This window comes from Theropithecus gelada, chromosome X, assembly GCF_003255815.1.
Source record: "Theropithecus gelada isolate Dixy chromosome X, Tgel_1.0, whole genome shotgun sequence".
Lineage (NCBI taxonomy): Eukaryota > Metazoa > Chordata > Mammalia > Primates > Cercopithecidae > Theropithecus > Theropithecus gelada.
Genome location: NC_037689.1, coordinates 32023553 through 32049795, shown reverse-complemented (window position 1 = coordinate 32049795; position 26243 = coordinate 32023553). Strand labels below are relative to the sequence as shown.

Genomic DNA, 26243 nt, shown 5'->3' with positions numbered 1-26243 from the left:
GAGTCCTCTGTAAGTGAAGGAGGCCCAGCCCTCTCCCAGGGACCACTGAAGGAAATCAACAGAGTCAGGAAACTTCTTGACAGCCTGGTCACCAGGGGTTTGGGAAAAGGTTCTATTGGAGTGGAGACTGATGGATGGAAAAAAGACAGAGGGAAATTGGACCTGATACCAAAGAGATGTTTTCAGCCATCAACCAGCTGCAAAACAAAATGGGCTTCCTTTTCCTACATATTCTTCCAAGCATTATAAATCCTCGGTCTGCTCCCCAACCCACATCCTATAGGATGCAGCCAGAGCAACAGCCCCACTCCACTCTGGAACCAGTCATCCTAGGGATGCAGCTGGTCAAAAATCCCTGTGGACGCTTTCTCAAGATCTGCACCAGACCCTGAGCTGCCCAGGTGTTGCTGCTCCAGAATTCTCTTAGGAATATGTCTCCTACATCAGTTAGTTACAGCCACACTAATACAAGATCACAAACGATCCTGATGATCATTTCTTAGCTTCCCTGTTGGAGGTTGGTTGGTGTTGGCTGATCTCTGCTTGGTTCACTCCTGCACTGGCTGGGCGTTGGCTGTGTGGTAAAGCTGTTCCCTGTCTCATCCTGTTGGAATGAACAGAGTATCCTAGGAATATTTTCTCCAGAGCAGTGGCAGACACAAAGGGTCAACAGAAATCCTCAAGGCTTTGTCATGCCTACTCTTGCAACTAGCACATTGTCATTTCAGCCTCATCCTATTGACTAAAGTAAGTCACTTGACCAAATTCAAAGCTGTGTGACAGGGAAATATATTGCACCTCTTTAGAAGGAGCACCTGCAAAGTCATTTGGGCCTGGATATACAGGGCAGGGAGAATTTTGGAGACAAAAATGCAATCTGCCACATCTATATTAGTGAAGTCAATTTTTCATACGTGGCTATCAGAACAAAGCACTTCACTTACCAACTCTATTCAAATAAATTGAAATTATTCAACTTAAAATTATGCAAGCATTGCTCCCCTTGTGCCAAAGAACTGCACCATGTCTGATTGGCTTTGCAGGTCTGTGTAACTCGGCTGATAGCTGGATGATAGTACCCAACATCAAGCAGAACCACTACACGGTACACGGTCTGCAGAGCGGCACCAAGTACATCTTCATGGTCAAGGCCATCAACCAGGCGGGCAGCCGCAGCAGTGAGCCTGGGAAGTTGAAGACAAACAGTAAGTGCTGTGAACTCAACAGAGCTGTCATGTCTTATCTGCTCTTCCTTTCAGCTGACTCTGTCCCCCTTTCTTTTCCTTTCCTCTCTCTTGGGTATCATTGACAGCCCCCCAAAACAAGTAAAAAGCCAGTGTGGAATAATGGAATTTGCATCAGATACCTCTAGGTTCCAAAACTGATTTCTATTCCTTCACAGCCGTGAGACCATTACTCTCTCTGAACTTGAGTCTTCTCAATTTTTTTTTTTATTATACTTTAAGTTCTAGGGTACATGTGCACAACGTGCAGGTTTGTTACATATGTATACATGTGCCATTGTTAGTGTGCTGCACCCATTAACTGGTAATTTACATTAGGTATATCGCCTAATGCTATCCCTCCCCCCTACCCCCTACCCACAATAGGACCCGGTGTGTGATGATCCCCTTCCTGTGTCCAGGTGATCTCATTGTTCAGTTCCCACCTATGAGTGAGAACATGTGGTATTTGGTTTTCTGTTCTTGTGATAGTTTGCTGAGAATGATGGTTTCCAGCTGCATCCATGTCCCTACAAAGGACACGAACTCATCCTTTTTTATGGCTGCATCATATTCCATGGTGTATATGTGCCACATTTTCTTAATCCAGTCTGTCACTGATGGGCATTTGGGTTGATTCCAAGTCTTTGCTATTGTGAATAGTGCCGCAATAAACATACGTGTGCATGTGTCTTTATAGCAGCATGACTTATAATGCTTTGGGTATATCCCCAGTAATGGGATGGCTGGGTCAAAGGGTATTTCTAGTTCTAGATCCTTGAGGAATCGCCACACTGTTTTCCACAATGGTTGAACTAGTTTACAGTCCCACCAACAGTGTAAAACTGTTCCTATTTCTCCACATCCTTTCCAGCACCTGTTGTTTCCTGATTTTTTAATGATTGCCATTCTAACTGGTGTGAGATGGTATCTCATTGTGGTTTTGATTTACATTTCTCTGATTGCCAGTGATGATGAGCAGTTTTTCATGTGTCTGTTGGCTGTATGAATGTCTTCTTTTGAGAAATGTCTGTTCATATCCTTTGCCCACTTTTTGATGGGGTTGTTTTTTTTTTTTTTCTTGTAAATTTGATTGAGTGCTTTGTAGGTTCTGGATATTAGCCCTTTGTCAGATGAGTAGATTGCAAAAATTTTCTCCCATTCTGTAGGTTGCCTGTTCACTCTGATGGTAGTTTCTTTTGCTGTGCAGAAGCTCTTTAGTTAGATCCCATTTGTCATGGGATCTTGATCTGGTGGATAAGCTTTTGATGTACTGCTGGATTCAGTTTACCAGTATTTTATTGAGGATTTTTGCATCAATGTTCATCAGGGATATTGGTCTAAAATTCTCCTTTTTTGTTGTATCTCTGTCAGGCTTTGGTATCAGGATGATGCTGGCCTTGTAAAATGAGTTAGGGAGGATTCCCTCTTTTTCTATTGATTGGAATAGTTTCAGAAGGAATAGTACCAACTCCTCCTTGTACCTCTGGTAGAATTCGGCTGTGAATCCGTCTGGTCCTGAACTTTTTTTGGTTGGTAGGCTATTAATTATTGCCTCAATTTCAGAGCCTGCTATTGGTCTATTCAGGGATTCAACTTCTTCCTGGTTTAGTCTTGGGAGAGTGTAAGTGTCCAGGAAATTATCCATTTCTTCTAGGTTTTCTAGTTTATTTGCATAGAGGTGTTTATAATATTCTCTGATGGTAGTTTGTATTTGTGTGGGGTTGGTGGTGATATCCCCTTTATCATTTTTTATTGCATCTGTTTGATTCTTCTCTCTTTTCTTCTTTATTAGTCTTGCTCGTGGTCTATCAATTTTGTTGATCTTTTCAAAAAACCAGCTCCTGGATTCATTGATTTTTCGGAGGGTTTTTTGTGTCTCTGTCTCCTTCAGTTCTGCTCTGATCTTAGTTATTTCTTGCCTTCTGCTAGCTTTTGAATGTGTTTGCTCTTGCTTCTCTAGTTCTTTTAATTGTGATGTTAGGGTGTCAATTTTAGACCTTTCCTGCTTTCTCTTGTGGGCATTTAGTGCTATAAATTTCCCTCTACACACTGCTTTAAATGTGTCCCAGAGATTCTGGTATGTTGTATCTTTGTTGTCATTGGTTTCAAAGAACATCTTTATTTCTGCCTTCATTTCGTTATGTACCCAGTAATCATTCAGGAGCAGATTGTTCAGTTTCCATGTAGTTGAGCGGTTTTGATTGAGTTTCTTAGTCCTGAGTTCTAGTTTGATTGCACTGTGGTCTGAGAGACAGTTTGTTATAATTTCTGTTATTTTACATTTGCTGAGGAGTACTTTACTTCCAACTATGTGGTCAATGTTGGAATAAGTGCGATGTGGTGCTGAGAAGAATGTATATTCTGTTGATTTGGGGTAGAGAGTTCTGTAGATGTCTATTAGGTCTGCTTGCTGCAGAGTTGAGTTCAATTCCTGGATATCTTTGTTGACTTTCTGTCTCGTTGATCTGTCTAATGTTGACAGTGGAGTGTTAAAGTCTCCCATTATTATTGTATGGGAGTCTAAGTCTCTTTGTAAGTCTCTAAGGACTTGCTTTATGAATCTGGGTGCTCCTGTATTGGGTGCATATATATTTAGGATAGTTAGCTCTTCCTGATGAATTGATCCCTTTACCGTTATGTAATGGCCTTCTTTGTCTCTTTTGATCTTTGATGGTTTAAAGTCTGTTTTATCAGAGACTAGGATTGCAACCCCTGCTTTTTATTGTTTTCCATTTGCTTGGTAGATCTTCCTCCATCCCTTTATTTTGTGCCTATGCATGTCTCTGCATGTGAGATGGGTCTCCTGAATACAGCACACTGATGGGTCTTGGCTCTATCCAATTTGCCAGTCTGTGTCTTTTAATTGGACCATTTAGTCCATTTACATTTAAGGTTAATATTGTTATGTGTGAACTTGGTCCTGTCATTATGATATTAGCTGGTTATTTTGCTCGCTAGTTGATGCAGTTTCTTCCTAGCATCAATGGACTTTACATTTTGACATGTTTTTGCAATGGCTGGTACCTGTTGTTCCTTTCCATGTTTAGTGCTTCCTTCAGGATCTCTTGTAGGGCAGGCCCGGTGGTGACAGCATCTCTAAGCATTTGCTTGTCTGTAAAGGATTTTATTTCTCCTTCACTTATGAAACTTAGTTTGGCTGGATATGAAATTCTGGGCTGAAAATTCTTTTCTTTAAGAATGTTGAATATTGGCCCCGACTCTCTTCTGGCTTGTAGAATTTCTGCCGAGAGATCTGCTGTTAGTCTGATGGGCTTCCCTATGTGTGTGACCTGACCTTTCTCTCTGGCTGCCCTTAACATTTTTTCCTTCATTTCAACTTTGGTGAATCTGACAATTATGTGTCTTGGAGTTGCTCTTCTCAAGGAGTATCTTTGTGGCGTTCTCTGTATTTCCTGAATTTGAATGTTGGTCTGCCTTACTAGGTTGGGGAAGTTCTCCTGGATGATATCCTGCAGAGTGTTTTCCAACTTGGTTCTATTTTCCCCATCACTTTCAGGCACACCAATCAGACGTAGATTTGGTCTTTTCACATAATCCCATATTTCTTGGAGACTTTGTTCATTTCTTTTTACTCTTTTTTCGCTACACTTCTCTTTTCACTTCATTTCATTCGTTTGATCTTCAATCGCTGATACTCTTTCTTCCAGTTGATCGAGTTGGTTACTGATGCTTGTGCATTTTTCATGTAGTTCTCCTGTCATGGTTTTCATCTCTATCAGTTCTTTTATGGCTTTCTCTGCATTGATTATTCTAGTTATCCATTTATCCATTCTTTTTTCAAGGTTTTAGTTTCTTTGCGCTGGTTACATAGTTCCTCCTTTAGCTCTGAGAAGTTTGATTAACTGAAGCCTTCTTCTCTCAACTCGTCAAAGTCATTCTCCATCCAGCTTTGTTCCATTGCTAGCGATGAGCTGCGTTCCTTTGGAGGGGGAGACGCGCTCTGATTTTTTGGATTTCCAGCTTTTCTGCACTGCTTTTTCCCCGTCTTTTTGGTTTTATCTGCCTTTGGTCCTTGATGATGGTGACGTACTGATAGGATTTTGGTGTGGGTGTCCTTTCTGTTTGTTAGTTTTCCTTCTAACAGTCAGGACCCTCAGCTGTAGGTCTGTTGGAGTTTGCTGGAGGTCCACTCCAGACCCTGTTTGCCTGGATGTCAGCAGCAGAGCCTGCAGAAGATAGAATATTGCTGAACAGTGAGTGTTGCTGTCTGATTCTCGCTCTGGAAGCTTCGTCTCAGGGGTGTACCCCACCGTGTGAGGTGTGAGGTGTGAGGTGTCAGTCTGCACCTAGTGGGGGATGTCTCCTAGTTAGGCTACTCAGGGGTCAGGGACCCACTTGAGCAGGCAGTCTGTCCGTTCTCAGATCTCAACCTCCGTGCTGGGAGATCCACTGCTCTCTTCAAAGCTGTCAGACAGGGGCATTTACCTCTGCCGAGGTATCTGCTGCTTTCTGTTTAGCTATGCCCTGTCCCCAGAGGAGGAGTCTACAGAGACAGGTGGGCCTCCTTGAGCTGTGGTGGACTCCACCCAATTCGAGCTTCCTGGTGGCTTTGTTTACCTACCTAAGCCTCTGCAATGGTGGGTGCCCCTCCTGCAGCCTCGCTGCCACCTTTCAGTTAGATCTCAGACTGCTGTGCTAGCAATGAGGGAGGCTCCGTGGGCGTGGGACCCTCTGGGCCAGGTGTGGGATATAATCTCCTGGTGTGCCATTTGCTAAGACCCTTGGTAAAGCACAGTATCAGGGTGGGAGTTGCCTGATTTTCCAGGTGTTGTGTGTCTCAGTTTCCCTTGGCTAGGAAAAGGGATTCCCTTCCCCCTTGTGCTTCCCAGGTGAGGCGATGCCTTGCCCTGCTTCAGCTCTCACTTGTCGGCCTGCACCAGCTGACCAGCACCGACTCTCCGACATGCCCCAGTGAGATGAACCCGGTACCTCAGTTGAAAATGCAGAAATCACCTGTCTGCTGTGTCGCTCACTCTGGGAGCTGGAGGCTGGAGCTGTTCCTATTTGGCCATCTTGGGTGCGCCCCCTGAGTCTTCTCATTTTTAAAATAAATTTTCCTGGAGGCATTCTTGTGAGAAATAGAAGATGTATATATAAGACCTGACACACAGTAGGGACTCTGAACATGGTGGATAGTGTTATTTTTCATAGCAGAATAGCTAACTAATCACTCTTCAGAAATTCTTTCTTTTATTCTAGAAAACAGTCTGAGTCTGTGGTTCTCAATCAGGGACACTTCTTCCTCCCCCTCCACCCCACCCTACCAGGACATTTAGTAATATCTGGAAGAGGTTTTTAGTTGTCACATCTGGAGTGGATGCTACTGGCATGTAGTGAGTAGAGGCCAGGGATGATGGGAAACATCCCCAATACACAGGACAGTGTCCATCACAGAGAATGATCTGGCCTATATGTGTGTTTCATGATACTGTCATCTCCCTCTCTCTGTCTCTGTCCACATATGTTTTGTTTTATCCTCTCTTCTTTCTTTATATCCTTTTGATCTAAGAATATTATGTTACGTAACATGGTGTTTATTTGCATAAGACCCCCCTACAAGAGAAAGCAAATTGGAGTGTGTTGGTATGGTGCCATGTTGTGAGATTGCCAGGCAGTCAACAGGAACAATTAAGTGCTTTTCAAGGGGAACCCTCATTTAACCTATATTCTTGTTTCTCAGTATAAGTGTTGTATCCTAGAGGAATGTGTTGTATCCTAGAGGAAGAGCAAGGGATGTAAAGAGAGCACTGAATTAAGAATGGGAAGACTGTGGCTTTCCCACTTGGTACCCATATAGCTATGTGGCTAGTTTCTTCATATTTTTAAATAGACTTTTTATTTTGGAATAACTGTAGATTTATAGGAAATCCATAGATAATACAGACAGTTCTGTATACCCTTAACCCAGTTTGCCCAAATGTTAATATCTTATGTAACCTTGGTATAGTTGTCATAACTAAGAAATTAACATTGATGCATTACTCATAACTAAACTTCAGACTTTATTCAGATTTTACCAGCCTTCCACTAATGTTCTTTTCCTATTCCAGGACCCAATCCAGGATCCCACAATGCATTTAGTGTTCCTTCACTTTTAAAATGGAAATATTTTAACAACTTGAGAGTTGTTATGAGTTGTCAAAAAGACCATCTCAAAGTAATTCTAAGTACATAAGAAAATATAACATGATGATATGTTTCTTTACAGTCATACAACAAATGGCACAATACCTGTGCACACTTAGATCAGCAGTATTTGATTTGCATTTGAACATGTAAATATTTGTTCCTTCAAAAGATATGTTTGAGCATCGAGTGTGTTTGGGATGCTATGCAAGATGCCAAGGATATTATGAATATCTTCAACTCCCTAAGGTGTGCTTCTCTCAAAAAGGTTATAGACTATTGGGGAATAAAGCACATTAGTCCTAATTAACATTCAGTGTGTGAAGTCTCTGACTGGAGTAACCATGAAAGGTTACTGACAATGCCAGGGTGCCCCAGCACAAACTTGAGAGGCTTTCCAAGGTAGATTATGAGCAGAGGAGGTGAGGACACAGTGTTCTATGCAGAAGGAACAGCATGTGCAAAAGCCCAGGGACAAGGAGAATATATTTATGGAACAGAAAATTGATCAGTGTGGTTAAAGTGTGTCTTAAGTTGGGAGGATAGGTGAACCAGGAAGCTGGAGGCAGGAACAGATTGCAAAACCCTCCTGGGCCACACCAGGGAGTTTCTTTGTATACCAATGATTGGTGAAGGAGAGATTGAAGAGTTTAAATAAAACAGGCAGGATGAAAATTTCCATGAAATAAAGCTCTCTTGCACTATGATGTGGTGAGTGGATTACAAGGAAGGAAGACTGGCTGCTGGGCATAGTATCAAAAGATTATTGGAAGAGTTGTCCATATAAGTAAACAATGGCCTGAATAAGAGTCATGTCCCATACAAATATTATAATGAATTGAATTATTTAGTAAAGTAAGCTATTAATCTCTTTCCTGAACTAATTTGTGTTCACTGAAGCAAAAGCCTTGAATTTGGGCAGAGTAGGTAGTGGTTTATTTGGGAAACACATCTGAGGCACGGGCAGAATTTGCTCACCAAGATTACATGATTCTGCTCCACACATGAGTGGGTGAGGGTGTGAGCCAAGGCAGGCAGGATGTTTGAGGCAGTATCTCACCATCACAAGTCTGGTCTTTCCAATGGCTCTGACATTCTGATATATCTCACTGGAAGGAGGCCGAGCAGAACTTGGCCTTCATTGTAAATGATGGGCGCCATTAAGGAATTTCTTCCTGCTCTGCCCATTAGTATCCTATCATTGTTAATCCATATTCTACCTTCCACCTTTAAAAATTGAAATATTTTAAGCAAAACTGTCTTCATACTCTTCTTGTCTTAGTTCATAGTTTATCTCTGATAGTTGCTGGCATGATCATTCCTAAGGACTTTTTTTTACAAGTCAAAATTTAAACTACATATGTAATCCAATAGATCTTATGGCCTCTGAGAATGTCCAATCCCTGCTCAGCACTTGAGGGTTTTCTCTGCCCTCCCTTTAAAGCTTTTCTTTTCATTTTTATTGTTTTTGTTTGTTTGTTTGTTTGTTTGTTTGAGATGGTGTCTCGCTCTGTTGCCCAGGCTGGAGCACAGTGGCACGATCTTGGCTCACTGCAACCTCTGCCTCCTGGGTTCAAGTGATACTCATGCCTCAGCCTCCCGAGTAGCTGAAATTACAGGTGTCCACCACCACACCCAGCTAATTTTTATATTTTTAGTAGAGATGGGGTTTTACCATATTGGTCAAGCTGGTCTTAAACTCCTGACCTCAGGTGATCCACCTGCCTTGGCCTCTCAAAGTGCAGGGATTACAGGCATGAGCCACCAGCCCAGCCTAAGCTTTTCTTTGATATGTACAGAAATAGATTTCTAAAACAAGAGCCAGCAAACTATAGCCCAACGGCCAAATCTGGCTGCCTGATTTTGTAAATAAAGTTTTATTAGCATATAGCCACACCCATTCATTTACCTATTGTCTGTGACTCCCTAAGGTGTGCTTTATTGTCTGTGACAATAGGTAAATGTCATTTACTATAGCAGAAGAGTTGAATAGTCACAAAAGAGACCACGTGGCCTGGCCTACATAGCCAAAAATATTTACTGTCAGGCCCTTTGCAGAAAAAGTATGCTGGTCCCTGACCTAAAAAGAAAGGATTTTAGAGGTGCTGGTGTTGTGTTTGTATCCAAGAGGCAACTGGAAATCCTTTGACCTACCCACATGTGACAACACACACTGTCCCATACTCACTGGGTCAGTTTCTTGCCCAGCATCGTGTATTGCCAGAGTTGAATTTACCAAACCTTTTCCTGTGATTGTCTGAGAGCTGTATACTGGGCAGAAGGAAGCTGCCAACTGCAACAGTGGCTGTCGAGTTTGGACACCATGGCATTTGCATCAGGTTGTAACTCATTTCCTGCCTTTAAATGCCTTGTACCCAATGCAGTGTTGAATGACAGGCAGTACTCCAAACCAATATTGAATTGTCAAAGAAGTAACAACTATGACAAAATGTCCAGGTGTGACTCTGCCAAGATTTTTTAATACTTAAATCTTTAAGATACAAATGTGAGTAATGAAATAGAGAAGGCCTTGTTATTTATAAATAATTTCATGAGTAGAAAACCCAGGCATTACTATCACAGTTTTTCCTAATTTTGTGGCCTGAAAATTGTATTCTCATCCTAAATTCCTAAGAGTAATGCTTTAATTTTTAATAATCTCAGAATAATGTAAACCTCTAGAGTATTCTATATGTTAAAACCTAAGATCTTGATTTGTTTGGCTTCTGGTCTGAAGTCTATTGAGCATGAATGCATCTTATGCTGGATAGAACACTGCAGTGGTTGAAAATGGAGTCTTCATTCATTCCTCCTTTTTAGGATGCTATCCAGCCGGTATGTACCTGTGCTGCTTGTGTACACCTGGAATCCATGAAGCTAGCTCACACTATGTGTTCTGGCTAAGCCTTGTCCATGCTGTTGTTGAATAGTTGGCATACCACCACTGGATCCCTATATTAGAACTGGTAGACTGAAAGCTTATGAAGGCAGGCACATGTTCTTATTCACTCTTATTGTGTACTATACTTTACACAGAGTTTCTGTTCTCTATTGTCTTTTGAATATTATGAAAACTTTGCAAGCAAATGTCTTTGAAAGTTGCTTATAACGTTTAAATTACTATTAAAATGTAAGATACCACTTTGTGATAGGAGGCATGTCTCAGGGAGGGCTGACTTGTTCCTGTCTTTTAAATCTGATTTTGAAAATATGCTATTGGTTATAATAAAATAAACAATCCTCTTCCTCTTCCTTTTTCTGTTTTGTGAACTTGTTTTCAGGCCAACCATTTAAACTGGATCCCAAATCTGCTCATCGAAAACTGAAGGTGTCCCATGACAACTTGACAGTAGAACGTGATGAATCATCATCCAAGAAGAGTCACACGCCTGAACGCTTCACCAGCCAGGGGAGCTATGGAGTAGCTGGAAATGTGTTTATTGATAGTGGCCGGCATTATTGGGAAGTGGTCATAAGTGGAAGCACATGGTAGGCAACTTATATTCATTGTCCTGCAGTTATAAAAAGGCACATCTCATTCTGTACTTAGAGAGTCAACCCATACTGAAATGCATCTTAAAGAATAAAGTGCAGAAAAGTTGTATTAGTCAGCTATTGCTAGGTAATGCTGCATAACAAACACCCCCAAACTCAGCAAATTCAAACAATGACCATATATTACTAATACCCACATCTGTGGGTTCTCTGTTCAAGATTATAGAGCTCTGGTCATTGGAAGAGCTATACCATGCTAACACTGCTCTTTTATGCCATAAAACATGGGTCAGCAAACCACAGCCCATGAGCCAAACCTGGCCTGCTACCTGGTTTTGTAAATAAAGTTTTATGGGAATACAGCCAGGTCCATTTTTGTACGTGTAGTCTATGGCTGCCTTTCAGCCACAACAGCAGAATCGAGTAGTTAAGAGAGAATCATATGGTCTTTGAAGCCAAAAATATTTACTTCCTGGTCCTTTCAAGAAAAAGTTTGCAATTCCCTACTTTAAAACATCACTCTTCATCATTATACAAAACTAATTTCTGTTGCCTTGTATGTTTTATGATTCTAGACTGGACCAATTAGTGCAAATAGCTGAGGGCTGAATGGTGGGGGTGAAGCAGTGATCATAGGCTGGGAATAATTTCAAAAGGCCTGTTAGATCCAGCCCAGTAACTTTAGCCCACTGAGTTCTCTAAGAATAAGGGCAAAGGTCAGGACACAATTACACTGGAATTAGTTAACCTCACAAAGTTAACCTTGCCTAATCCACAGCCACAAACTGCACCCCTTACTTTGACCGTCTGTCTCACAAATGCCTGCTTGCTATTGATCAAAAAGGGAGCTATTTTATTTTTATTTAATAAGCCCTCATATGGTACAAGTATGTGCCAGGCACTGGTCTAAGCATTTTACAGATGTCAACTCATTTATTCAGGCTTACAGCCCTACAAAGGTAGTTGCTAATATTATCCACTTTACTGATGAGGTGACTGAGGTATATGCTGAAGATCACAGGGTTACAAAGCTCACAGGTGGCAGAGTCAGCAAGTCTGCAGTCAAGGGTCAGGCTCTTAACCAGCAGTCCACAAACATTATCTGTAAAGGGCCAGAGATTCAATATTTCTGGTTTTGCACACCAAATGATTTTTGTCACTAATACTCGACTCTTCTGTTGTAGTGGGAAAGCAGCCACAGACAACACCTACACAAATGGACATGGCTGCATTCCAATAAAACTTCATTTATAAAAACAGGCAGAGGGCCAGAGTTGGCCCCTGGGTAGCAGTTTGCTGTTCCCTGCTCTTAACCACCATGCTATGCTGCTATTCACAAAAGGGTGGTATATTTTTGAAATGCTATAATTACTCTCTAGGGCTTACAATAGTGTACTTAATGAGTGATAGCTAAATCCTTGCTTTAAAAAATAAAATCAATTCAAAATTGCATAGCCTGAAGATGGTGAGTATAACAGTGTTTCAATATAAGCATGATAAAACAGTTCTTATTTATATATTTTAAAAACGTTCAATTCAAACCTATGCAAATAATGTGACATGTCTGAATCCCTTATATTGTAGGTAGAAATTAGCCAAAAATCTAAGAAGTGAATTGTAAGCTTCCCATCTCTCCCAATAATGGTACATACTATATTGGCTGAGCGAGTAGGTTTTCCTTTGTTGTTATCCTCATAATTCTCTTTGCCTAGAAGATTTTTCTGTTCCAACATCCTGCCAGAGGATGGAGGACAAATCCTTCGTGCCACTAGGCTCTGGGCTAGATAGGCATTTGCCATTTTTAGCTGTGATGGGGCAAAATTAAAGCACAAAGGAAAACACAATGAATGCAGGTACAAAAAAGCAAATGTTTCTAGCTAATTAATATGCTGTATTAATCTGGGATAGAATCCAGGGTCTAAATGATTATTACTCTATTAATAATTATTTATGATAAATGAAACCTGATCATTATGATCTCATTGCCATTGATGAATAGTTTGCAAAATTCCATCAGACCACTTCAGTTATATAAACACAGATCAGCATTACCTTGAAAACACCCTCCAGATGTCAAAACTAACTCATAAGGGGGAAAAGAAATTCTAAAATTAATTGCTACACAATTAATCTTTACAAACCTAACTGTGTCAATTTCAGAAAAATCTTCATGTAGAAAGTCACTTTACATTTCCTGGGGGGTATTAGCAAGGAAGGGGTGCCCCCTACAATTAAATGCCTGTGACATCTTGATTTGTAACAGCTAATGACATATATTTGCTTGTCAAATATAGTCCTGACTTTAAATTAATGTGTACATTATGATCTGTGCAATGGGGCATGTTAACATTGCCCTGAGAGACATAATTTTTATACTTTGAATTCTCCGTGTCTCACTGCGTAACTTAATGGAACATTACATTCTGCCTACACCTTTCAAGCTCAATGGAAATATGTACCTAGTTTCACAGATTAATGATACTATAATGGTATTTTCCTTTGCTTAATGGACTATACACTTAGTTATTTTCTTACTCTCTGATGCTAATGTGCACTTGGTGTTTTATGAAATGGTGTTAACTAAACGAGTAATAACGGGTTCATGCAAAGATTATTAGACCAGAAGGGGTGGGGGCAGCATACAACTCTGGATTTTGCTCCCAATTTTAATCTTCTGTTTCTATTTGCTACATGTAGTCAGCCATACCTGCCACAGCTATTTCATAGGGTTCAGTTAAGGTTCAAATGGGAAATAAACATCAAAGTAATAAAAAATAAAAATGCTGTGCCACAACAAGAAGGAAACAATACAGATGTGGTGATTTTGTGATGCAAATGCAGGTTCCAAATTGTCTGAAAGATGAAAATGGTATTTACTGGGGTATATAGAACATTTTAGGGAGTGGGAGATACTGACAATTGCAAAATGAAAACCTTTCCAAAGTGTATGTATTAGTCCATTTTCATGCTGCTGATAAAGATATAACCAAGACGGGGCAATTTACAAAAGAGATTTATAATGGACTTAACAGTTCCATGTGGCTGGGAAAGCCCACAATCATGGCAGAAGGCAAGGAGGAACAAGCCACGTCTTACATGGATGGCAGCAGGCAAAAAGAGAACTTGTGCAGGGAAACTCCCCCTTTTTAAAACCATCAGATCTCGTGAGACTTATTCACTATCACAAGAACACTGAAAAGACCTGCCCCCATGATTCAGTTTCCTCCCACCGGGTCCCTCCCACAACATGTGGGAATTCAAGATGAGATTTGAGTGGGGACACAGCCAAACCATATCAGTGTATCAAATAAACAGATGACATTTGAGACCCTTGATGCACTCCCCAGAGGAAGGGACCCAGAAGCTTACAGGACCCTGGAAGGGCTGGGGCACAAAGTCCGGGAGTCTGCTGCTCTAGTTCGTGGAGTCATGATGAGCTGTAGCTGCTGCAAAATTGCCCACAGCACAAGGCAGGTGTACTCAGGTGCTCATCTAGAAGCTTCCACCAACTGCACATCTACTGTCTGCCATCAGGAAAGAGTGTTTCCCCTCCTCTAAGCACTTCTGGATCTTGTGCAAAGGCATCACAATAGCAGAGCCTGACTCAGACTCCTACAGGAAAGGGGATTCTGGGAAATGCAACTTGGATTCTCCTCATAAGCAGGAGAGGATGGATGGGAGGGAAAAGAGGATGCAACACTGATGACAGACAGGCCTGCACACTGGGCTTGGCAGATTATCAATTCCATCCTCCTTTTGGATTTAATGATGGCATGGTGTATTAATTTTCTTTTTAAACACACCACTCTTAAAGTGATTGTATTTTAAGTCCAGCGTGATTTTTTTAAAGAATGTCATTTTATTAAAGATCCATGAAATTTTTCTCTCTGCATTGGGTAAGGTACCATGTGTTAATATCCAGTTAGGCTGGTTTCTGCTATAACATATTAAAAGTTCACCTGTGAGTCATTTACTGTTGGGTTTTGTTTATCTTAATAACTGAAATACTATGAATATTACAGAGGCATGCTTCAGAGGGGTAAAAAGAGACTAAGAAGCTTAGAACATTGTAGAAAGTGTTCTTTGGATTTTTTTTTTTTTTTTTTTTTTTTTTTGAGCAGCAAGAGAACATTTAGAATAACCAGAAGATCATCTGCTCAAACACATTCAGAATTTTTTTTCAGTGTAGTAGGAAATATAATCAGACAGGCTCTTGGCAGTGATGGACTGCGCAATTTCTGGTTATGGATGGCATTGTAGAATGTAGTTCGTGTTTGTGGGTTTTGAGTCATCCTAAGTTCAAATTCTGATTCTGGTACTTATTGTTAATATGTGCCATCAGGCAATAATAATAAAATAGCAGTTACTAAATATTGCATGCCAGGTCCTGTGCCTAGGACTTAACACGTATTCTCTCCTTTACTCCTTAAAATAACACTGCAAGATGGAGACTATCATTGTCCCTGTGGTATACATGAGAAAACTGGGGCTGAGTAATGACAAAGGACTTATCCCCACAAATGGAAATCATCTTCTGTGCTTGCCCTTGGCAAAATGCTTTCAGAATCAGAAAATGACAGACATAGTGTTAAATTAAAAATTGTAAGAAGGTCAAAAGGAGAAGTCTAGGGTTGTGCTGTCCAATATGGTAGCTATGAGCCACATGCAGCTATTTAAATCATTTAACTTAATGAAAATTAAATAAATTTAAAGTTCAGTTCCTCAGTCTCACCAGCCGCAGCTAAAGTGCCCGGTAGCCATATGTAGCTTGTGGTTACCACATCGAGGAGAGCAGGACATTTCAATCATTGAAGAAAGTTCTTTTGGTCAGCACTGGTCTAGCGAATTCATTGTGTAGATTTTTATAAAAGTGAAAAAAAGCAGCAAAATACAAAGTTCAAATTCTCTGTAGTGTTTGAGCTGAAAACAGAAATGTGCGTAAATACGATGCTTCTTTCCCTGTTTGTGAGGGAAGGAGATGAGGAACACAGATGTTGGGGTTCTTGCCAAGCTTTCACTTAAAGAAAATGAACTGGACAACAAATGATCATGTTTTTATAACCCCTGAGGACCACAGAACGGATTTAATGTGCATATGCAACATGGCTCATTGTTTTTGTTGTTGCTGTTTTGTTTCTGCAGGTATGCTATTGGTCTTGCTTATAAATCAGCCCCGAAGCATGAATGGATTGGGAAGAACTCTGCTTCCTGGGCGCTCTGCCGCTGCAACAATAACTGGGTGGTGAGACACAATAGCAAGGAAATCCCCATTGAGCCTGCTCCACACCTCCGGCGCGTGGGCATCCTGCTGGACTATGATAACGGCTCTATCGCCTTTTATGATGCTTTGAACTCCATCCACCTCTACACCTTCGACGTCGCATTTGCGCAGCCTGTGTGCCCCACCTTCACCGTGTGGAACAAGTGTCTGACGATTATCACTGGGCTTCCTATCCCAGACCATTTGGACTGCACAGAGCAGCTGCCGTGAGCGTCTGGCCACATGGAGCAGCTTTCTGGGGAACAAAAAGGTTCAGGCCACTATTTAGGAGACTGAGAAAGCACAGGCTTCATGAGTGTAATGAAATCTCACCAAAAGTGTCCAGAAATCGGCTCAGATAGGGCTCAAAACAGGAGATTCCTCTCCTTTTACTGTGTCTTGTATTAAGTACGGGCTTTAATAATTTCTTTAATTTTTTTTTTTGTATTTAGAGGAAAATCTATAGATTATTTATAAGAGAAACATAATCGGGATTACAACTTTTAGGAATTACTTGGTTTTGCACATTAAGAGGCCCATAAGTTTATCAGCTATTTACAACCTGTATTTCATCACAATCTATGGGCTTGCAAAAAAACAAACAAAAAAAAAAAAAAACTTTTGTAATTTTGTATGTTTATTCATCTTCTCACCTAACATCTCATAATGATCCCATGATAAGTCTTCTCACCTCGATGGTGCATAACAGGAAGTGTCTGAACCTAGTAGGGGAGTAAACAGGCTTTCTTACTCTGGTTTAATATGAAGTGTTTTAATTGTGGTGTCAAAAACTTGTATCAGATCAACTAAAATGGAGAGCAAGACAGAGAATGAAAAGAATTGATTTTGGACCTTGGACCTTGCCGCGGCTAAATCTTTACCCTCTGATAGCTGATGAGATAATGTTGGAAAGAAAGGTTCTGAATCCTTTGGCCGCATTTTGCCCTGCTTCTCTCAGGGTTAAGGGTTCTGGAAGAACATTAAGAATGAGATTGCAATTGAAAATAGTCATTTTGAATCCTATTGATTATTCAAAACTTCAGGCTGATTTGTCTTTTTCGGAGGTAGGATTCTGTTTTATGGTATAAAATCTACTTTATCCTTCCTTTTAATAGTTTCTTTAGACCTGTGACATCTCTTCACTACTTTTAATAGTTATCCTATTTCCCCCTCCCCCATATCAATTTTCCTTTTGTCTCTGGGGCTGAGTAAATAAACATGTTCTGTCACAAATAGCAGCACCACTTTGGATTGATTTTGCTCTCCAGGACATCAGCACATGGCCCTGATCACCACTACCACATCCAAACATAAGTCACTGAAAAACAATATTTATGAGTTGGTAATGACAAGGGACATTGCATAAAGTACTATTTACTAGATACATGCCTCAAAAGTTATTATAAACAGACCTTTATTAAACACATCTTGAAATATGTAGAAGTCCCTCTATAGTCTAGTATAGTTTACAATAGAGTTGTAAGACCAAAAAAAAAAAAAAATTCAAACTCGTTATTCAGGAACCTGCTTATAAAATGTTAGCTGGCACTCTTTGCATGCCAATCTGATGCGTTGGAATGGTCCATGAATTAAGGCTTTCTTGAGCAGTTCTTGGACCAGAACTCTGGCATTGGTTCTACTTTGATGAAGGGCGTGACCTCTATAAATGGTTTCAATTGCTAAAATATTTACCTGGGATACTGGGTCAGCCATTTTTACTGAACAGACTAGTGGATTTAGACATTGTTTTTAGTTATTTTGTTTTTAACCAAATCAACCAACTGCCTCCCTGAAATAAATCAATGAGGTCCTTCCATCCTCTTCCCTAGCAGACACTCTCCTTTTTCTTAACAGATAGATTCTATATATTTACTATATTATTTATACCCAGATGAATATTTTGATAGATACCTAAGACAATTTCACATCTAAAAGATGGACACCTCAATGGGAAAAAAAAATCTTTCTCTGGAAACCTTATGGGTTTTTCTTTTTATTACAATATAAAAGCAATGTGTGTTTGCCTTCTCTGAATAAACTGAAAGGGTTGTCTCAGTAATTTTTACATACATTTTGGGTAACTGGATAATGGATATTTTAATGCACTTTGTACACTAACAGGTTCTAAATAAAAGGGTCTAAAACTCAGCTTCTGAGTTTTTAAAATCATGGTCTCCAGGTACCAATAAATGCTACAGTTTGCCTTATGATGTTAACATAAAACAGTTAGTAGAAGGACAATATTTCCATGAAAATAATGTTTTTCAATATTAAGAAGTTACTACTCAAATTTTCACAGTAAGCCATTTAGGGTATGTTTTGGCTATTTTTATAAGGACATGAGAGATTATGTCATAATTTTGTTGTGGAAGTCTCACTCTTGGCTAACTTAAAAGCATTGTGGATAGTAGCAGTTACTAGTTCCAGGTTGTCGTATTTACAGGAAAATATGTATATGGTGAAAGGCCACCATGTTTAATTACTATAATGATGTAGAAAAGATTCCCATGTGATTTTTTTTTGAAAGTCTAAAATATGTATGCTGTAAAAATTTGCTGCAGTGTAATTTTGCATTCTCTTTAAACTAATTGAGGTCACAGTATTTTATTATTTGAGGTCCTCACCACAGGAAACACTGCGATACAGGGGCAAAAGAGATGGCAGTGCCAATTAAATTAATACAACAAAATCAATGCAGCACCAACCAAGACTGCCAGGTCTGGTGTCATGGGTATGCCCAGAGCCCAGGAGTTCAGAAGGGCCCTAAGCTTGATTTAATGCTCTGCTGTTGCTGTCTTGAAATTCTTAATGATTTTTGAACAAGGGGCCTGCATTTTCACTTTGCACTGGGCCTTGCAAATTATGTAGCGAGTGCTCATAAAAGAACTCAGAAATGTGGTACCTCTCTTCCTGGTGGATACAAATAAAGAAATCTGGATCCAAAGTTGAAAGTTGCTGGCAATATCATTCAAGTAGGACTCTAAATAGTGGATTAAGATGAGGGTGGATTCTTTCCAGCTTTAAAAGAAAGTGACTTCAAAAATTGACTGCAAATATTGACGATGGTTTCTGCTGGAGGAAAAGAAACAGCTTGAATACAGACAGGCTTTTTTATTACGGTACTGATATATTGACCTTAAACTTGCTGAGGAACTGAACTAATGTCCTCCAGTGACCGTGGAATTCCATCTCAGCTCCAGGAACATGCAGATACCTGCAAAGAGACACGCATATATGCTGGCATACATGTGCATTTGGTGTTGGGAAGTTGACCATCTGGTCTACCTTAATAAAATGGTAAAAAGCACACAAAGACAATGATGGGGGCAGGAGGATGTTTTTGAAAACAGCGCTTCTCAACCAGGGCTCGATTTTGCCCCCCAGGAGACATTTGGCAATGCAATGGCAACTTTTGGTTGTCGCCGCCGGGGAAGGGAAGCTACCAGCATCTAGTGCGTAGAGGTCATGGACGCCATTAAACATCCTACAGTGCAAGTGCAGCCTCCGACCACAAAGAGTTGTCTTGCTCAAATATCAACAGTGCTGCAGTGTAGAAACTTGATAGGTGGTTTTCTGTTAATGCAAAACTCTCATAAAAACCTTTCACTTTTCCTGTTATTGACTATATGCTTGATACATCCAAAAAGAAAAGGGGAGGGGTGCCAATTCACCTACACTGCGGTGGCTCCTTCACCTTTAAAAATATTTATAAAATAGTTACAAAAATCTGATATCTGAAAAGCAATCCAAGCCTGTGTAAATGGGAATCACTGATAAGTATCATCATCTGTATGAGCTTGGCTTAGACATGAAAAATTGATTCTCTTTATATCACTCCTTGCACCTGGACAAATTCAATCCCTGGTACTTAAGTCACACTGCCAAGCCCTCGGCCCTGACTATTGTCTTGATTGCTGTTGCTTTCTGGTTCAAAATAAAATCATTTTTGTGGCACCAAGACCCTCTGTCTCTGCCTGTCTCTGTTGTCTTTTCATCATTTTGTGTTTTTGCAGTTATGATGTTGACAAATATTTATTCAACATCTACCATTTTTTCATACTATTTTATGACATATAATTCATTTTCTTTTACTGTCTCTCATCCACCATTTGCCTTTCCCTATTAAAAATACAATTCTTTTACAACACTCAAAATATTCTCCAGGGAATTTTTAAAACACAATAAAGCCTATATAGAAGTGGAAACCAACCAGGTTTGCTTGATTTCAAGTCTTATAGATGGGATGAGGAAGAGAAGAGCAATGATTATTTGAACAGAGGACTGGGAGTCTTTACAGTGTGATCTAGGAGAATCCTAGCAGTTGGTCCATACATAGATCCCCAACCCCATCCCATGGACCTGATGGACCTGACTTTCTCTCACTAGAGATGCAAGCCTTTGGTCTTCGTCAGTGCTATGCAAAGTGTGGTCCAGGAATCTGCAGCTGCTGCAGTGCTATGCAAAGTGTGGTCCAGGAATCTGCAGCATCTGCATCACCTGCGAGCTTAGAAATGCCAGTTCTCCTGCCTTCCCCGAGACCTGCTGATCAGAATATTTGGGGTGGGACTAGCAGTCATCCCAGGGGATTTTGATACTAGTGAAAGTGTGTGAAGCACTGCCCTGGGGAGCTACTTCCAGTCTCATAGCCCATATAGAAAGGGACTTACCACCTGAGATGTGTTTTCAAGGCAATGTGCTTCAGAGAGAGCAGGATGTAATGCAGTGATTCTTAATGTGACTGAGCATTTAAACCACCTCTTCTGCAAATGAGGATTCCTGGATCCCATCCTGAAAGATTAGGGATGAGAAGGTCAAGAGCATGGCTCAGCAGCCTGTACTTTTCCTTTCTTTCCTTTTTTTTTTTTTTAAGCAATTCTGAAATGCAACCAGGATTGGCAGCCAATGCAAGTCACAGGGCTCAGCATTTTTTTCTATAAAGAGTCAGATAGTGAATACTTAAAGTTTGCAGCCCATACTATCTCTATGGCAACTACTGAACTACTACTCAACTCTGTGGCTATAGAGAAAAAGCAGCCATAAAGGAAATGTCAATGAAGGGATGTGGTTGTGTTCCAATAAAGATTTATTTACAAAAACAGGCATTGAGCTGGATTTGGCCTGTGGACTGTAGTTTGCCGATCCCGACTGTAGTGGACACAGTACTGAACTGGCAGCTCAAAGCCCTCAGGGCATTCTCTATCCCCTTACACACTGAGGGCCCAGCCGTGTGCCTTCTTGTCTGGGCCTCTGTAAGCTCTTAAAGGTCCTTTCAACAATGACTTACCATCAATTCTGTGAAATCACAGAACTCCTGGAAAAGTAGTAATGCAGTGCTTAAGACAGGGCCACTCAAGGGGTATTAGAAGATTGGTTTGTTCAACAGACCAGGGTGGGAGTGCCAGCATTCTAATGATTAGCTTTACCTCCTTCCTAATTTTGACTCAAATCAGCCTTTCTCACAAGTGACAGGTGTGTAAAATATATTCCCTTTGATAAGAGTTTTGAAGGATATTTAATTTGAACTTTTGAAACTGAACAGACACTACCATAATTAATTACCTTTCAAAGTCAACTTGAAGGGCATGTCATACACTCCACAGCGTAGCCCACATCTTGCCTTTAAAAAAAAAAAATACACAAGTGAAATACGTTGAAGAAGGTAGTTGCTCACAATTATAATAGGAAGACAAAAAGGGAGACGTGGGACTAACAAAATCCCTTTTCCTGAGTACCATGCTCACTATGGAATGCACATTCAAAAATGTAAAATAAAAATGGGGTTAAGGACTTATAGAACAACCTTTCTTGTAATTGTTCTTAGTAATGGGCAATTTATGGAAAGGAATTAGGGCCTCTCTTTGGGTCTTTTTCAGCCATGTTCTCCTAAGAGAATCATTAAAGCATGATTAAATAGGAAGCAGAGCAATTAACGAACAAATATGTCATGGCCGAAAACCAATTACCAATTAAGGAGTAGCACAGAAAAAATGATTTAATGAACACTGGTTCTTTTGCACAGTCTATTTATTCTCAAAGCTCAATTTTTATTATGGTCATTAAAATCTGTTCATTTTCACTAAAGCATTTCAAATAATAATGCTTATCTTACCCCTTCACCAATCCTATTTTCACTCCAACTGCTGCCCTCCCTTACCTCCTCTTCTCTGTCAAGCTTCTCAAAGGGCTGTTCAGACCCACTGCTTCTGATTCTCACCCATTGTTGTGAAGAATCAACTCCCCCACACTCTATTGGGAGTTCTGCGTCTTCACTCTACCAAAATAGGGCTCACTGAAATAAAAAATGGCATCTACATCAATACGTATTCTGATAGATGTTTTGTTGGCCTCATCTTGACACACAGCAGTTTTTGAGGTGTTGACCATTTTGGTTTTTTTTAAATCTTTCCTTAGACAATGCCATTCATGCCATCACTCAATCACCATTTTGTGCAGAAGCCTCCAAATTCAAATCTCTAGGTCTGGTTTCTCCACTGAGTTCAGCACTACACACTGACCTATTTTTTGCAGTAATCATTTTTGGGTGCCTAAAGGCCATCTCAAGTTCAACATATCCAAAACTGCATTCATGATCTCTTCTTAAAACCTTGTCCTGGCCAATCACATTCATGAAACAAAAACCAAAGGTTCAGGTTTGATGTCTCCCTCACCCTCCATGTCCAGTTCATCACCAAGTCCTGTTGATTTTATTTCTTAAATATCTATTTAACTGGCCAACTTCTCTCTACTTCTGCACTCAACCTCCAAGTATGAGCTTTCATATGTCACACATCTACAGATTAAATAGATGAAATAACCTGCTAACTGGTCTACCTGTAATCTACACTACATATTCTCCTTTAATTCCTCTCCTAGAGCAGCCAAGGTAATCTCCAAATCACATCACATCTGCACACTTCGGAACACTCTTTCCATCATTTTCATCCCACTCCCTACCCCCATAACTGACTAAAAGTCCTTCCAAGTTTCTGACCTACCTTCCATGAAACTCTTCCATGGTGCTGATAAGCCCCTCCATGGTCTTGTGCTTGCATATCTCCTCAGCATCATCTTGGACCATTCTCCTCTTTTCCCCTGCACTCTGGCCACACTGGCTGTTGTAGCCATGCTCTGGTCGGCCACAAAACTCCACTTGGACCACTCATCCCTCACCTTCCTAACTAGGGCCAATATTTCAGATGACCTCTCAACCACCATTTCCTGATCTCCCTGCCTAAGCCAAATTCCCCTAATACTGATCCAAAAAGCAACCTGTGCCTCCCTTCATAGCTTTGTCACTGTTGCAACCTAGCATTTGTATAAATTTTGTTTACCATTTCTGTTTATTTGCCCCCATTAGACTGTAATATCCCTGAAATTTAAGACCAGGACAGGCTTAGCCCAATATTTGCCATATAGTAGGTGGTTTATAAAAATTTAGAGTGAAATTCTAATTTCTCATGAATGAGTTTTATGTGTAATCTTCTCTTAAGCCCACAGCATCCACCATTCTCTTTTTAAAAGACTTGTGTTTATAAAAAGTGCTTCATATTTGCAGCAATCTTATATTTTACAAAATAACAAATAATATTAAAATGAAAGCTAGAACATCTACCTTCTAGCAAATTCTATCCTCTCTTTATAGTGGCTGCAGGTCATCTGATAAAGATAAAACCTTGAATTTGGTCAAGTAAGCCTGCCCATTAGTGTATTTTATCATCTTCTACTTGGCTTCTGTCAGTAAATTCTAAGTTGGAAATCACACTTACATAATTCCTACTTGCTGGCTCAGCTCACCCTACAAGGTATCACTATCTGCTTTTGTCTTGGAGAAGTTTCCCTCTGACCTTGGTGCCCTACCTCCTTGGTAGCTCCACCCAGTTTTCCAGAAAACAAACTCCCTATTCTTCATTGCAGTATCACAATCTCAACCTCCTTCTTTAATTCCCCTCAGTAGCTGGGTTTTCTGACCTTGAACTCCTTCTGACTTGATATCCAGAGTGACCTCTGGATTTTCCAGGCAGAAGTGGATTTCTACTTGCAACTGCACTCAATGCCTATCTCAGATTACCAACTCAATGCTACTGCCCCACTTCTTTGCATGGGCCAATTTCTGTGTCCTTCATCACTGCAGAACCTGTTACCATGTTCTCAGGGTTATTGTTTTTCAGCCCCTTTAAATGAATTAGTCACATCCACATTTCCCAAAGACCCAGTAACTCAAGAACAACTCCAGGCTATTTGCAATATATAAGAAATTCAATTTAAATAATGAAGGCATAGATGGGTTAAAGGTAATAGGCTAGCAAAAGATGTAACATCCAAACACCAATTAAAAGAAAGCTGGAGTGGTTATATGAGAGCAAAGTAAGCTTCCAAAAAATGGACATTTCTAGGGATAAGGAGAGACATCATGTAATAAAGAGGTCAATTCACCAAGAAAAGCTATCAACTCTAAAGTGTATGCTTCTAAAAACAGACCTTGTGCTATGGTTTGAATGTGTCCTGCAAAAAGCATATGTTGGAAGCTGAATCTCAAATACAACAGTACTGGGAGGTGCGACTTAATGAGAGATGATTAGACTACAAGGGTTCCTCCCTCATGAATGGATTGATGCCATTATCATGGAAGTGGGTTTGTTATTAAAGGGTGAGTTCAGTCCCATTCTTTCTCCCTCTGTCTCTCTCTTTCTCTCACATGTGTGCACTTATGTGTGCATGCCTTCCACTATGTGATAACATAGCAAGAATGTCCGCACCAGATGTCAGCCTCCAGATCATGGATGTCCCAGCTTCCACAATTGTAAGCCAATAAATTCCTATTCTTTATAAATTACCCAGCCTCAGATACTTTGTTATAGCAGCATAAAATGGACTGAGCCACCTTCAGAATTCATGAAGCAAGAAAATGATATATTTGAAAAAATAGATTGGGAACAGTGGCTCATGTCTGTAATCCCAGTACTTTGGGAGGCCAGAGTGGGTAGATCATTTGAGGTCAGGAGTTCGAGACCAGCCTGGCCAAGATGGTAACACCCCACCTCTACTAAAAATACAAAAATTAGCCAGGTGTGGTGGCAGGCATCTGTAATCCCAGCTACTCGGGAGGCTGAGGCATGAGAATCACTTGAACCCAGAAGGTGGAAGTTGCAGTGAGCAGAGACTGTGTCACTGCACTCCAGCCTACACAACAGAGGGGAGTAAATGTCAAAAAGAAGGAGGAGGAGGAGGAGGAGAAGAAGGGAAAGAAGGAGACGAGGAAGAGGAAGAGGAGGAAGAGCAAAAGGAAGAGGAAGAGGAAGAAGAAGAAGAAGAAGAAGAAGAAGAAGAAGAAGAAGAAGAAGAATCATCATCCGAGGGTGGTTCCAAGATGGCCGAATAAGAACAGCTCCAGTCTACAGCTCCCAGCATGAGCAACGCAGAAGACGGGTGATGTCTGCATTTCCAACTGAGGTACTGGGTTCATCTCATGGTGCTTGTCAGACAGTGGGTGCAGGACAGTGGGTGCAGCCCACTGAGTGTGAGCCAAAGGAGGGCAAGCCATCGCCTCACCCAGGAAGTGCAAGGGGTCAGGAAATTCACTTTCCTAGCCACGGGAAGCTGTGACAGATGGCACATGGAAAATCAGGTCACTCCCACCCTAATACTGTGCTTTTCCAACAGTCTTAGCAAACAGCACACCAGGAGATTATATCCCGTGCCTGGATCGGAGGGTCCCATGCCCACGGAGCCTCGCTCATTGCTAGCACAGCAGTCTGAGATCTAACTGCAAGGTGGCAGTGAGCCTGGGAGAGGGGCAACCGCCATTGCAGAGGCTTGAGTAGGTAAATAAAGCGGCCTGGAAGCTCAAGGAGGCCTGCCTGCCTTTGTAGACTCCACCTCTGGGAGTAGGGTATAGCCAAACAAAAGGCAGCAGAAACCTCTGCAGACTTAAATGACCCTGTCTGACAGCTTTGAAGAGAGTAGTGGTTCTCCCACCATGGAGTTTGAGATCTGAGAATGGACAGACTGCCTCCGCAAGTGGGGTCCCTGACTCCCAAGTAGCCTAACTGGGAGGCACCCCCCAATAGGGACAAACTGATACCCTACACAGCCGAGTACCCCTCTAAAATGAAGCT

The 26243-nt window shown here is 40.8% G+C and overlaps 1 protein-coding gene across 4 annotated transcripts in view; it reads left to right on the top strand.

The window, feature by feature from the left end:
* Positions 1 to 20088, top strand: part of MID1 (midline 1) — a 233682-nt gene extending 213594 nt beyond the window's left edge. For all 4 annotated transcript variants that reach the window (XM_025372435.1, XM_025372437.1, XM_025372434.1 and 1 more), the window contains 3 exons: positions 1044 to 1205; positions 10655 to 10862; positions 16011 to 20088. In XM_025372435.1, the coding sequence (XP_025228220.1) occupies positions 1044 to 1205; positions 10655 to 10862; positions 16011 to 16359 (719 nt within the window). In that variant the 3' untranslated portion in view covers positions 16360 to 20088. The remainder of the gene's footprint in view (positions 1 to 1043; positions 1206 to 10654; positions 10863 to 16010) is intronic.
* The last annotated feature ends 6155 nt before the right edge of the window (positions 20089 to 26243 follow it).